At 45.4% G+C, this 13,602-nt stretch overlaps 1 protein-coding gene across 2 annotated transcripts in view; it reads left to right on the forward strand.

Annotated features, from left to right (window-relative positions):
• Positions 1 to 1,143: 1,143 nt before the first annotated feature.
• CD1D (CD1d molecule) overlaps positions 1,144 to 13,602 on the forward strand; it is a 15,153-nt gene continuing 2,694 nt past the window's right edge. The window contains exons 1-4 of one of the 2 annotated variants that reach the window (XM_045298461.1): positions 1,144 to 1,252; positions 1,468 to 1,734; positions 2,109 to 2,387; positions 4,245 to 4,523. In XM_045298461.1, coding sequence (XP_045154396.1) covers positions 1,192 to 1,252; positions 1,468 to 1,734; positions 2,109 to 2,387; positions 4,245 to 4,523 — 886 coding nt within the window. In that variant the 5' untranslated portion in view covers positions 1,144 to 1,191. The remainder of the gene's footprint in view (positions 1,253 to 1,467; positions 1,735 to 2,108; positions 2,388 to 4,244; positions 4,524 to 13,602) is intronic. The other variant, XM_045298462.1, reaches the window with a different exon arrangement.

The following is a 13,602-nucleotide window of genomic DNA, read 5'->3' on the forward strand; positions in this document are numbered from 1 at the left end:
AAGGGGCGTGGGTGGGTGGAACAGATGCCTTAATGGGGGTGCAAATGGTTGTGCTAGGCTGATAGTGATGGCACTTGGAACCCATCTAGCGAGGCGACAGAAGAAAGGCCTGGTGGCTAGTGTCTGTAAGGATTGCAGAAAACGTTATGGATCTGTTCTAACAGGCAGAGGCAGCGCCAGTCGGAATCTACTAGTAGGCAACAGGTTTTGGTTTGGGGATGGACTGGATAAAGGAGGGAGAAGGAGGGGCTAGGGGGTTATCCAGGGTCTGGCTTACAGAGAAGGGACCTTTCTTCCCCGGGCACTGAGGTTCTGAACCACGGGGCTGCCTGTCTAGTCCCCGCCGGACTTCTATCCTGGTTCTCGAAAACAGGAATATATTTTTGCAGAGTGAACTGTGTTCCGGTTCTAGGAAACAGGCTCCGGTTCGGAGAGGGAATGAACAAGGAAGTAATGGAGAACGGGACAAGGCAGCTAAGGCAGGCTGGAGAGCTGAGGGTCTGAGGGGAGAGTCTAGGTAGCCAGGAAAGAAGAGGAGATGACCAAGATGGAGAAGAGAGGGGAATAGAGGGTGCTCTGGGAAAGGGGAAGTGAGGAGGAAGAGCCTAGGAAATGAATTTTGTGTTTTAGTTTCATAATCAACGCAATACGGTGGAAATTTCGAGAAACATAACAAAGAAAAGGAAAACAAAAACCGCCCCAGAGTGGCTTCATCTAAAAACATCCATTGGGAACCCACGGGTATTTCTCTCTCTCTCTCTTTCTGCTTTTACCCCCCTTGCATTTTAAGAACGGGTAAAAGTGGGCCGTGGATAGAACTTTATGCCACGTTTTCAAAACTGAAAACACTAGTTGCGAACACTTCCCGCGGGCTATCCCAAGTTCTCCCTGGACAGATTCGGGAAAACTGGTAGTGAAACTGACTTGTGTTGCAGCTTCAGGCGGCTCCTGGGAGGCAGACCAAAGCTCTTCTCAGTTCAGATCCCTACCTGCACAGTATCCCCCTGGGGAAGTGCAGATCTCCCAGCTGGGCGTCTGCATGGGTGGGGGTTGGGGATGAGGTGCTCTGAGGTCGGAGCAGGAAACGTGTCTGGGTGCGCCTGCTCCAGGCTCAGAGTTCTGCGGGCCGGGGCAGAATCAGGGCTCAGGTTTCCAGAGGCCGGCAGCCAGGAGCAGCCTCAGCCTGAGGCCATGGGACTCTGGCAGCTCCTGCTGTTCTGGGGGCTGTCCCAGGTTTGGGCCAGCTCTGAGGGTGAGTGCAGGGCCTGAGGGGGCGGGGGGCAGTCTGGGAGGGCGGCTGGCTGGGAGAAGGCGCGAGCAGACCAGGCTGGGCACCTGCAGTGCCCTCTGCAGGACTGGGCCTGGGCTCGCGGTTTTTGTGCCCTTGGCTCTCCTTCACCCTCTACCCTGGTTTTTGTGCCCTTGGCTCTCCTTCACCCTCTACCCTTCGCCTTTGCTGTGTCCCAGGCCCTGCAGAGAATTTCACTTTCCGCGCTCTCCAGATCTCCTCCTTCGTCAATAGCAGCTGGGTGCTCACGGATTGCTCCGGGTGGCTGGGGGAGCTGCAGACCCACAGCTGGTGCCACGACTCGGACGCGCTGCGCTTCCTGCTGCCCTGGTCCCTTGGCAACTTCAGCGAGCAGCAGTGGGAGGATCTGCTTCAGCTATTTCAGTTTTATCTGCTCAAATTCCAACGCCTTGTGCATGGATTCGTCAGAATGCTGCGGGGAGACTGCGAGCGGAGGGGTGGGATCCTGGGCACGTACCCAAACTGGGCCAGAGGACATAGAATTCCACTTGAGAGACTGGCCCACGTGAGTCGGCCCCCTTCTTTCTCTGCCCTCTTGGGATGATTTCCACTTGTCCCTGGAGATGGCTCCCAAGATCGCATTTTCCATTTGCTCCAAATCGCCCACTCCCACCCAGAACCCTGGGGCAGGTTGACTCTCACTCACTCGAGGGCCAGAGTCCGAATTCGCTTGACCTTGAGATTTTGTTTTCCTCTTTTCTGGATGCCCAGGATAGTAGTAGAGCCCCGAGCGAGACCCGCTTTTCCCCTTGATCCCTGCAGTCCCTTACACCTCTCTGATCTTCATATGTCTCCTCAGATCCCATTGAGATCCAGGTGTGTGCTGGCTGTAAGGTAAACTCGGGGAGCACCACAGAAACCTTCCTCCTCGCAGCCTACCAAGGAAACGACGCCCTGAGTTTCCAAGGAAACTCTTGGAGGCCAGCTCCAGAGGCCCCTCCTTGGACTGCACTGATCACCAACGGGCTCAATCAGGATGAAGTGACCACGGAAATGGCACAGCACTTGCTCAGGGAAACCTGTCCCCAACTTGTCCTTGGTCTCGTTGAGGCGGGGAAGGCAGAACTGGAGAAGAAAGGTCAGCTTGTCTCCCTTACCCATCCCTTCACCTTGGCGTCTCTAGGATTGGTGCCACCCGCCCCTCAATGCATCGCTCTCGTCCCCAAACCAAAATCGACACTCACTGTCGTGGAGTTGTTGTCGATTCATAGCAATAGGTCAGGGTAGAGCTGCTCGGGTGAGTTTCAGACACCTGTAACTCTTTACCAGAGTAGAAACGCCCATCTTTCTCCCAAAGAGCAGCTGGTGGTCGAACTGCTGACCTTGCAGACTGCGGTGCAATGAGTAACCACTGTACCACCAGGGGTACTCCCTCCTGTGTCCTTTCTGATTCAAGGTGACCCTATAGGACAGGCTCTAACGACTCTGGTGGCTTTCTGATGCTGTGAATCTTTACAGCAGTAGGTGGCCTCCTCTTCCTCTCTCACATATACGGGGTTCCACCAGGTCTCCTTAGTCATGTTTATTATCTATTTTAATCGAAGAATACTATGGAATAAATACAGCTGTAAATTCTTTAAGTGCTATTATTCCTTGTTGTTGTTGCTAGGTGCTTTCCAACCCATAGCTACCTTTATGCAAAGCAGAACTAAACATCGCCTAGTCCTGCCCCCTCTGCACAATTGCTTTTTTGCTTCAGCCCGTTGTGGCGGCCACTGTGTCAATCCATCTCCTTGGGGCTTTCCTCTTTTTCGCTGCCCCTCCACTAACCACCATGTCCTTCTCCAGGGTCTGGTCTTCCTGACAACATGTGCAAAGTATGTAAGACCAAGTCTTATCCTCCTTGCCTCTGAGGAGTATCCTCGGTCCTTATTTCTCCCAACACAGACCAGTGCTTGTCTTTTGAGCAGCCCACGGTCCTGTCAATGTTCTTCTCCAGCACTACGATTTAAAAGCATTGGTTCTTCTTCAATCTTCTTTATTCAACGTCAAATTATATTAGTAACTGAGCAGAGCCATTACAATTTTTCTCTCTCCATTAATGACTACTTCATCTTCAAAATAGTTATTGATATAGGTCTACAGATACTAATTACCACAACATTATAATGGAAATAGCGGAACATTAAAAAAAAATCAGCAACAGCGATAACAGTCCCAAAACTGAAAGGGTCACTTCCTGGTGTAGTGTGTGCAGAGAAACTACATGTTCTGAAGCACCTTTTTATTTGAATCATAATAAGACAGCTCTGACATGAGTGCGTTAGAAGATTCAAACATCTTAGCAAAGAGTTTTTTCCTTGTAGATACATGTAAACTGGGATTACAAAAATGTGTGTGTTGCTTTAAGTGCTAAAGGGATATTCTTATAAAAATAATAAATCTCCACTGAAACACTGCACACAAAGTCAATACACACTCCCTCTGACAGTGCCAGCTGATGCAGCCCCCACCCCTCACTCACCCTAGGGTCACCACTATCCTTCAGTCTGAGACTCCGTCTAGGATTTTTCATTTCGTTGTTCTCATCCCTTTAAGCAACAGAAGAAGCGAAAGGCTCAAGAGGGGATGGAGACCTGGTGAGGATTCTCCTTTATTCTGTAGACATTAATTGAGCAGTTACTAAGCCTAGGTTGTACTCGCCTGCAAAGATTCAGTCTCAGAATCCCTATATAGGGTCGCTATGAGTTGAAACTTACCTGAGGGCAGTTTGGTTGGAACCACTTCCTACTCCCCACTATCTCAGCTGGAGTCAGGGGAAGGGGCATGCGTATCAGGGCAGACATTCCCAGAGAAGTTCACACAAATCGATGAAAGCTATGAGGGGCTTCATGTCCAGAAGTGAAAACGTGGGAAGCATGAGCTTATTCTAATACAGGGAGCAGAGTCCGCACGTTAAGATCTTCCTCCCCCATCCCCTTTTTTTTTGGTACAGAGAAGCCTGTGGCCTGGCTGTCCAGGGGACCCACTCCTGGTCCTGACCGTCTGCTGCTGGTGTGCCGCGTCTCTGGATTCTACCCGAAGCCTGTGTGGGTGACGTGGCTGAGGGGGGAGCAGGAGCAGCCTGGCTCTCGGCGAGGTGATGTCCTGCCCAATGCTGACGGGACCTGGTATCTCCGAGTCACCCTGGACGTGGCGGCTGGGGAGGCTGCTGGCCTGTCCTGCCGAGTGAAGCACAGCAGTCTCGGTGGCCAGGACATTGTCCTCTACTGGGGTGAGAACCAACGTGGACCCAGCTGGAAATGGGAGGTGGTCCTTGGTGTTACTGGGAGAGCTGGGAAAAGGATAGGGCTTTCCAGGGATGGAGTTTGACAGAGAGGAGCTTCAGAGACGAGGATCCCAACCAGGAGGGATGAGAGAAAGGCCTCTCATCTACAGGAAGGAGCAGGAGGAAGGCCAGATAAGATGCTCCATAAGGCAGGGGGTAAAAATCCAGCAACCAGGAAGATGGACTCTGAGATCCTGAAGTAAGCTGCAATCGAGTTCCAGCGGAATGTCATCCTCCTGGAGGCAGGGGCCTTGTTTTCCGCATGCTGCTGTGTAAGCGAGGGCTTTCCAGAACAGAAATTTATTTGCTCACAACTTAAAAGACTAGAAGCCTGAATCAAGGCATCTAGGGAAAGGCTGTCTTTCTGCTCTGGGGGAAGATCTTTGTCTCAGCTTCTGTAGTTCCAGTGTTCCTTGGCAACCCTCAAGGGGCATCTGTCTGCATCATAAGCTTTGTGATTCTTGGAACAAATTATTCCTTACAATTCAGAAGAATTTAGTCTGAGGACACACTGCACACTAATAGGGTCTCATTAACATCACAAAACCTCCGTTTCCAACTAGGATTGCATTCACAGATATAAGGGTGAGAATTCCAACGCCTCATATTTTGGGGGGACCCATTTCAATCTAACAGCAAGAGATTAAGGGCTTTAGAAAGACAAATTAATGAAACGAGGTTTCACTCCCGTAACGATTTACAGCCTTGGAGCCCCAAAGGGACAGTTCTGTTCTGTCCTTTGTGGTCGAAAGGAGTTGAAACGTATGGCAGGGAGAGTTGTTTCTTTTTATCTAAATCATTTTATTAGGGACTCATAAAATTCTTATCACAATCCATCCATCCATCCATTGTGTCAAGCACATTTGTTGCCATCATCATTCTCAAAACATTTGCTTTCTACTTGAGCCCTTAATATCAGCTCCTCATTTTTCTGCCTGCCTCCACACTCTCCCTCCCTCATGAACCCTTCATAATTCATAAATTATTATTATTTTGTCATATCTTCCACTGTCTGACATCTCCCTTCACCCACTTTTCTGTTGTCCATCTCCCCTGGAGGAGGGCACATGTGGATCCCTATAATCGGTTCCACCTTTCCATCCCACCCTCCCTCCACGCTCCCAGTATCGCCACTCTCACCACTGGTCCTGAAGGGATCATCTGCCCTGGATTCCCTGTGTTTCCAGTTCCTACCTGTATCGTGTACATCCTCTGGTCTAGCCAGATTTGTAAGGTAGAATTGGGAACATGATAGTGGGGGGTAGGAAGCATTTAGGAACTAGAGGACAGTTGTATGTTTCATTGTTGCTACCGGCAGGGAGAGTTTTACAAGAAACAAAACAAAATGCAGTCTTTCTGGGCCAACTCCAACCTCGAATCTTTGGGTTACCAGCTGAGCATGTCAGCTGTTTGCGCCACTCAGACTTAAGAGTTTCTTGTCGAAGGGACTTTGGTGGCACTGTTGGGCTAGCAGGCCCACCAGCATTTCTGCTGGGACGAGATGAGACTATGCTACACGTGAGAACTTTCACAGAGCCGGAAACTTTATGCAGGGAAGGGACTTGCTGGCGGTGGATCCCTTTCTCTGTTTGCTTTGCTGTGTGGGCAGAGCACTCTGCCTACATCATCATTATTATATTTTTACCAAACAAAACTTTTTGTGAATTGGGTGAAGATTAACAGGGATCATCTGTTTTACTTTCAGCAATTCCATACTTTCTGTTTCCTCCTATTCTCTGACACACCACTCCCCCCAGCTCCTCCTTTGTCTTTGGGCAAATGCTGCTCTCTAGACCCCAAATGATCACATATAATTCATTCATTACTTTACTCCTAATTACCTAAGGCATGCGCACCTTCCAGCACTAGTGCTCCCTTATAGACCTGTCTGTTGTCTGGTTGACCATTGAGCCTCAGGGGTGAGTTCAGGTCCAGTTTCAAGGGATGGCCAAGGCCACGTTGGAGGTTTCACCAGGCTCTATCCTATATTTAAAACCAGCAAGTCGTTTTAAAAATCTGTTTTTAAAATCTGTGAATTAGTTGGGGGTTATATGCTTGATCATCAACATCAACTCTGCATCCAACAGTTCAAACTACCCCTCACACCTCCCCTGTATTCTAGCCCGCCCTTCTCCTGATTTCACTTTTCCCTCTCATGAGCTCTATCCTTCCTCTCACTGAAGCTAAGCCCTGTCACCCTTCTAGTCCACTGCTTCATCCTCCCGCCTTTGCCCACCCTTCTTCCCCGGGGAAGCCCCAAAGTCTATTCCTTTGGGTATGCAAGTTTATGTCTTGCCTTTTACCCTTAGAGTAGAGGTCTTATATGATATTTGTCGCTTTGTGATCTACTCATTCCATTCAGCGTAATGTTCTCCAAGTTTATACATGCTATGAGGTGTTTTGTGGCTTCATTCTTGGTTTTTGGTGATGCACACTATTTCAGTGTGTGTGTGTACTGAAGTTTCTTCATACACATTCCTACTGATGGGCATTTGGGCTATTTCCAACTTCTTCTTATGGTGCACAGTGCTGCCAGGCACAAATGGGTGCATAGTTTCCTGTGTTATAGCTCTTACTTCTTAGGTAATATACTCAGCAGAGGTATTGCTGGCTTATATGGAATTTCTATTCTCAGTGGTTTGAGATAACACCATATTGTTTTCCACCATGGTTGTATGTGGGAAACAGAATCGGGAAGAGAGTGTATATGGAAAAATTCTCTACATTCATAGGTTAAGGAGTCTTGGAGGCCAGGGCTCCCGTGGAGGGAGATTTTCACATTTGTGGGCTGGAGATACATTCCAGTCACATTTTCCTAAGTAAAAGTTAGGCCCCACGACGTTCCACTGGAATAATGTCAACCTTAAGGTGCTTGCAAGCGCATGGTTGCTACTATATATGCTTGAAGGTCAACTGCTTGAAGGCTACTTGCCGAAGGTTGTCTGCCATCTAGAGCAATCAGACCCAATTGTCTGTCCCACTCTAAGTAGGGCCCACTCTCCTCTGAAAAGGATCATAGATTATCCCACTTGAGAAGAGCTCAGAGACACCCAAGGTCAAGCAAGCTCAGAGACAACCAAGGTTAGGCTGCCATCTTGACTCTAGAGCCCACCCATCTTGTTATGTATATACCTTCTTGTTACCTCTAGTACCTCCCCCTCCTATTGCGTGTATACCCCCAGCTCATCCCCCACATGTTACGTGTATACCTCTAATCTAAACCCTTCCTGTTATGTATGTGCTTACCGGGGCTTGCATGCCCTAGATGATATAAACTCATGAGAGAATGCATTGCTGCCTCATTCTGGTTCCGGTTGTCATGGAAGAGGTGAGCCCTTGCATGCCTTCTCTTATGTCTTTTTAGTTTTACCCTTCCCACACAACCGCCCCCTTAGGACCCAGCTGGATGTGGGGCATGTTTACAGACCCACCAGTAGTGTCTAAGTGCATGTTCCAATCTCTCAAGGGTCCTCAAACTTTAAAAAAGGGGGCCAGCTCTCTGTCCCTCAGACTCGTTGGAGGCCGGAGTATAGTTTTAAAAAAAACCCTATGAACAAATTCCTATGCACACTGCACATATCTTATTTTGAAGTAACAAAACAAAACGGGGCAAAAACACCCCGCAGGCTGGATTAATGTCCTTGGCGGCGGGCCGCATGTGGCCCACGGGCCGGGCCATAGTTTGAGGGCCCCTGCTCCATACCCTCCAGCGTTTGCTGTTTTCTTTTTCTCTTTGAATCGGGCTGTCATTGTCGGTGTAAGGGGATATTTCATCGTCATTTTGATTTGCCTCTCCTGGGTGGCTAAGGAGCATGAACACCTTTCACATGTTTGTTAGCCATTTGGATGTCCGTTTTGGTGAACTGCCCGTTTATGTCCTTTGCTCACCTTTTACTTGGGTTCTTCATGTGGTGGTTAGATTTTAGGTCAACTTGTACCTGGATGAAAGTGTCCGAGTGGAGTCCAAGCTATCAATTCTATCCTTTTCATAGGAGGGACACTGGGAAACTCTCTGTCTGCTTTCCTGCTGGCTGGGATTCTTTGTCTGCCTCCAGGAGGCCCCATGTGTGCACCCTACCATGGCCCCACCGGCCTTTGATCCATGTCCTCTGCACCTATCAGCCTCTATTTATCTGATTCCACTTGACCTTTCTACTGCACCAGCCTGCTGCGATGTGGGTCTGAGGGTTCCAACTAGCAGTGGACCCATGGACTGGGCTAGGACCCACGGACTGGGCTATGACCCAGGGACTGGGCTAGGATGCTTTCTTATTACTTCTTGCTATAAAGTCCTTGCTTTATTTGAGTGTCATGGTTTTGTTTCTCTGGACAACACAGCCTAATACAATTTAATATTTTTTCTTTTTGCGGTATTGCAGATTTCTATAGATTTTGGGAAATCTCTAGATGATTCTCTTATTTGTTGTGTCCTTGCTAAAGATTGGTCCCAGTGCGTGGGTTCTCTTTTTATTGTTTTGATGAAGTCTTTTGATGTGCAGAAGTGTCTTAGTTTTCGTAGGCCTCAGCCATTTATTTTGTATATTACTGTGTGTGCTGTGTTGGGCAGTATGTCTGTGCCCTGCAATGGGGCCCTTAAGTTTATCTGTATTTTTTCATTGATGATCATTATAGGTCTTTGGTCCATATTGAGTTTGCTTTTGTACATGGAGTAACGTATGGGTCCTGTTTCATTCTTTTGCAGATCGAGATAAAATTTTGCCAGCACCATTTGTTGCAGAGACTATATCTTTCCCATTAAAATTTTTTGCCCTTGTCAAAGATCAATTGTCTGTAGGTGGATGAATGTATTTCCGGGTTTCTAGTTCCAGTGGTCAGTGCACCTATCATTGTCAGATACCAGGCTGTTTGATGACTGCGGCTCTATAGGTTTTGAGGTTTGGTAGTTCGAGTCTTCCGATTTAGTTCTTAACCTGGACCTCTTAGTAATTAGTTTAAACAATGGAGTTGGGATCCAGATTGGAATTGGGTTGTATTTGTAGATTGCTTTGGGTAGTATTGACATTTTTATAATCTTAAGCCTCTTTCTTGAACATGGCACATTTTTCCATTTGTGAAAATCTCTTGTTTTCTGTAGTAGTGTTTTGTTGTTTTCTTTGTACAATCATTTTGTTTCTCTAGTTAGGGTTATTCCTAAGTATTTTCTCTTTTGTGAGGTTATTGTAGATGGTACTGTTTTCATGATTTCTTTATTAACATTCTCTTCACGAGTGTACAGGAAGCTGATAGATTTTTGTGTATTAATCCTACATCTTGCTTTGTTGCTGAATCTTTCTATTGTTTCCAATTTTTTTAAACCAAATCTTTGGTTAAAATCATATCATCTGTAAATGGTGAGAATTTCACTTATTTTTTGCCTATTTGGATTAGTTTGATTTCTTTTTGTTGAGTAATGGTTCTACCTATGACTTCCAGCACAATGTTGCATACAAGTGGTGCTAAGGGGTCATTTTTCTTCAGTTTCTGTTCACAGGGGATTGTTTGCATATTTTTTTTCCATTAAAAAATGGCCTTCATTATTTTCAGATATTTCACTTTGATTCCTATTTGGCTTTTTTTTTTAAACCAAGATGGCTTTTGGATGCTGTTATATGGCTTTTTTTTGCATTAGTTGATATGATCATGTGGTTCTTATCTTTTGTTTTGTTTATATAGTGAATAACATTGTTTTTCTTATGTTGAACCACCCTTATGTATGTGTTATGAATCTCATTTAATCATGGTGTATTATTATTATTATTATTTGATATGTTGTTGGATGCTATTGGCTAGAAGTTTGTTGGGAATCTTTGCATCCATGTCTAAAAGGGATATTGGGCTACAGTTTTCTATCCTTATGGTGTCTTGGCTTGGTTTTGGTATCGGGTTATACTCGTTTCATAAAAAGAGTTTGCTCTTCTTGTCTACATTCTGGAAGAGTCTATCTTCTTTGGATACTTGGTGGAACTGTCCAGGGAATCCATCTGGTTCAGAACTTTTCTTGATTAGAAGTTTTTAAGTGACCTGATCTGTTTCTTACTTTGTTTTCCCCCATCAAAGTCGGATTTATTGACAATGCTATTCTTTTTAAATTCAGCACCAAAGAGTGTGTGTGTGTGAGCACAAATGTGTGTGTTCTCACTAATAATAGGAGGTACAAGCAGTATGGGTGATTCCAAGCCCCCATACAATTAACATTACCCACTTGTACTGTGAGGCATCTCAGTTCGTTTTTTTCACGTGACAGTTACATATTTCTTCTTCTGCCATGTGTGGGTTGAGGTTTTCTATGTTGGGCTGTGTTAATTTGGGTAGATGGTGTATTTCCAGAAATGTGTTCATTTCATCATTCGAAATGTTTTCAAATTTGTTGGAGCCCAGACTTTCAGAGCAATGTGTTATTATTCTTTTTATTTCATTTGGTTCTATTGTGATGTCACCCCTTTCATCTCTAATTCTTGATATTATCATCTTCTCTTTCTTTTCCTTTGTTAACTTTGTCAGTGTTTTGACAATTGTCTTAATGCTTTCAAAGAACCAACTTTTGGTTTTGTTGATTTTTCTATTGTTTTTCTGATTTCTAACCCATTTATTTCTGCTCTAATCTGTGTGATTTCTTTTCTCCTGCTGGCTGAAGGTTTATTTGGGTGCTATTCCTCTAGTTGTCCAAGATTCTGGGCAAAGGTGTTGATTTTGGTTTTCTCTTCCATGTGTGTTTGTGCTGTGTCCTAGTGGCTTTGGTATGCTGTGCTTTTATTCTCATTTGCTTCAAGGATTTTTAAAATTTCATGTCTTGCTTCATCTGTTACACAATCATTTTAAAGTAATGTGTTATTCAGTTCTCAAGTCTTTTATTTTTGCCCTTGTTTGATAACATTGTGGTCTGAGAAAACAGAGTGGAGAATCACAACATCTTAAAATTTACTCAAAAAATTTACTAAGACTTACTTTTTGACTTAACAGATGTTCCTTGTGCACGTGAATAGAATGTATACTGTGCTACTGCTGGGTGGAGTGCTCTATATATACCTAGATTAAAGTGGTTAATTGTATTGTTTAGTTCTTCTGTGTACTTACTGAGATTTTTTCCTCGAGAGTGGTGCATTGAAGACTCCCACTATTATTGCTGCATTGGCTGTTTGTCACCTCAATTCTGCAAGACTTCAGTTAACATATTTCCAGGATCCTTTATTGGGTGCATATATGTGTGTTATGTCTTGTTTTATTGTTTCTTTCATAATTAGTGTCCCTTTTTGTCTCTTATGTTTTCTTTGCCTTAAAGCCTGTTGTGTTGGAGAGTAATGTTGCCATTCTTACTTTTTATCTGTTTACAATCAGATTGGTAAATTTTCACCATCTTATGATTTTTGTGGTCAGTTGTTTAAGATATGTTTCTGATAGGTAGCATATTGATGGGTCTTGTGTTCTTATCCAGTGTACTACTCTCTATATCTTGACTGGTGTATTTAATCCCTTAACATTCAATATTGTTATTGACATGTATGTGCTTGATGCTGTCCTGTTGTGTGTGTTTTTTTGGAGTGGTTTTTTTGGTCTTCCTATATTTCTGTGCTGTTTTGAGTTCTGTTTTCAGTTTGTTGATTTCTGGGTGATGTTGTATGTTGTCTCAGTTTGTCTGCTGCTGCTACTGTTGTTGTTGTCCAAAGTGTTCCCTTTAGTATACGAGCCACCCCCCCCCAACCCAACAAACAAAAAACCAGAAAAAAATTACACCCGGTGGAGCTTTCAAAGTACACATTTCCCCCACTAGGTGGAGCATCAAGCAATTTGCTCTGAGTTGGTACACCCAGTGGTATTATGGCCTAGGAAGATTCTCTCTGGTCACAGTGATTTTTTTCTGCAGAGCAATTTCATGCGAACCTCATTTTCTTGTGATGGCCGATTTAAGAGAACAGCGAGTACCTCTGGGAGTTTGTTTCCTGCTTGGGAAAAATGCCTCAGAAACCGTTGTGGAGTTAATCAGAGCAGTACAAGGACAGAGCTATGGGAAAAACTCAAGTGCATGAGTGGTCTCATTTCAAAAAAAAGTGAAATGCCAGTTGATGAAAAACTTCGTTGTGGATGTCTGACAAATTCCCTAACGGACGAAAATGTCAATGTAGTGCATTTGGAGGTCCTTCCACCAGGTCAGACTGTTAATCGAGCTTTCTATTTAGAGCTTCTGAAAAGATTGCATAACAGTGTGCGACAGAAAAGGCCTGGTTTGTGGCAGATGGGGGACTGGTTTTGTCATCACAACATTGCACCTGCTCATGCAGCCATCTCAGTGCACCAGTTTGGGGCTAAAAACATCATGTGGTCCCCCCCCCCACCCCGACCCCCCAACTTACTCAATACAACTACTGAGTGAGAAAGAGCTTTATACAAAGAAATAATCTTATATCAAGAAGGCCTCTCAGTCCAGTCCAACACAAGTCTATAAGTCTGATGTAAGCTGGGGTCCTTTTTAGACTCATGTAAACACAGACTGGTGACACAGAAAGGTGAACGGGATTCCGGGAAATCACAGGATAGTGAATGCAGAGCTATGTGGATCCAAGGTCGGTGGAGCCATGGCAGGGTACTGACAACTTTCAGGGTCAGTAGCTCATATGGGGCCACCCTCGGAGGTAGGCAGGGTCCCAGCAAAGAGGAAGGTGAACAGGCAGAGAAAGAAGGAAACGTTCCAAGTTTCTGTCTTATAAACATGCCACACCCCAATGAGGCATCATCAGGCTTAGACTTGATTGACTGGTTGGATGCCATCTCTACACATTCACACAGGGTCAAATTGAAATAAAATGTAACTGCCGCAGTGACATTAGTTATATTTTTGCAGTGTGTCAATATTCTTATTATTTCCCGCCTGGTTGTCCTGTTACCATTAATTTAGTAGTTTCTGTGGGGGGAGGTCAGATGCGCAGACATTCCCTCCACTGAGGGCAGTTGCCAGACTGCTCTCTCATCCCACCACAGGGGTGGGCCTGCTCCCTGCCTCAGGGGACAATGGACAGGCTCCTGTAGGAGG

This window comes from Echinops telfairi, unplaced genomic scaffold, assembly GCF_000313985.2.
Source record: "Echinops telfairi isolate 266 unplaced genomic scaffold, ASM31398v2 ScPeMD7_7425;HRSCAF=8463, whole genome shotgun sequence".
Classification (NCBI taxonomy): domain Eukaryota; kingdom Metazoa; phylum Chordata; class Mammalia; order Afrosoricida; family Tenrecidae; genus Echinops; species Echinops telfairi.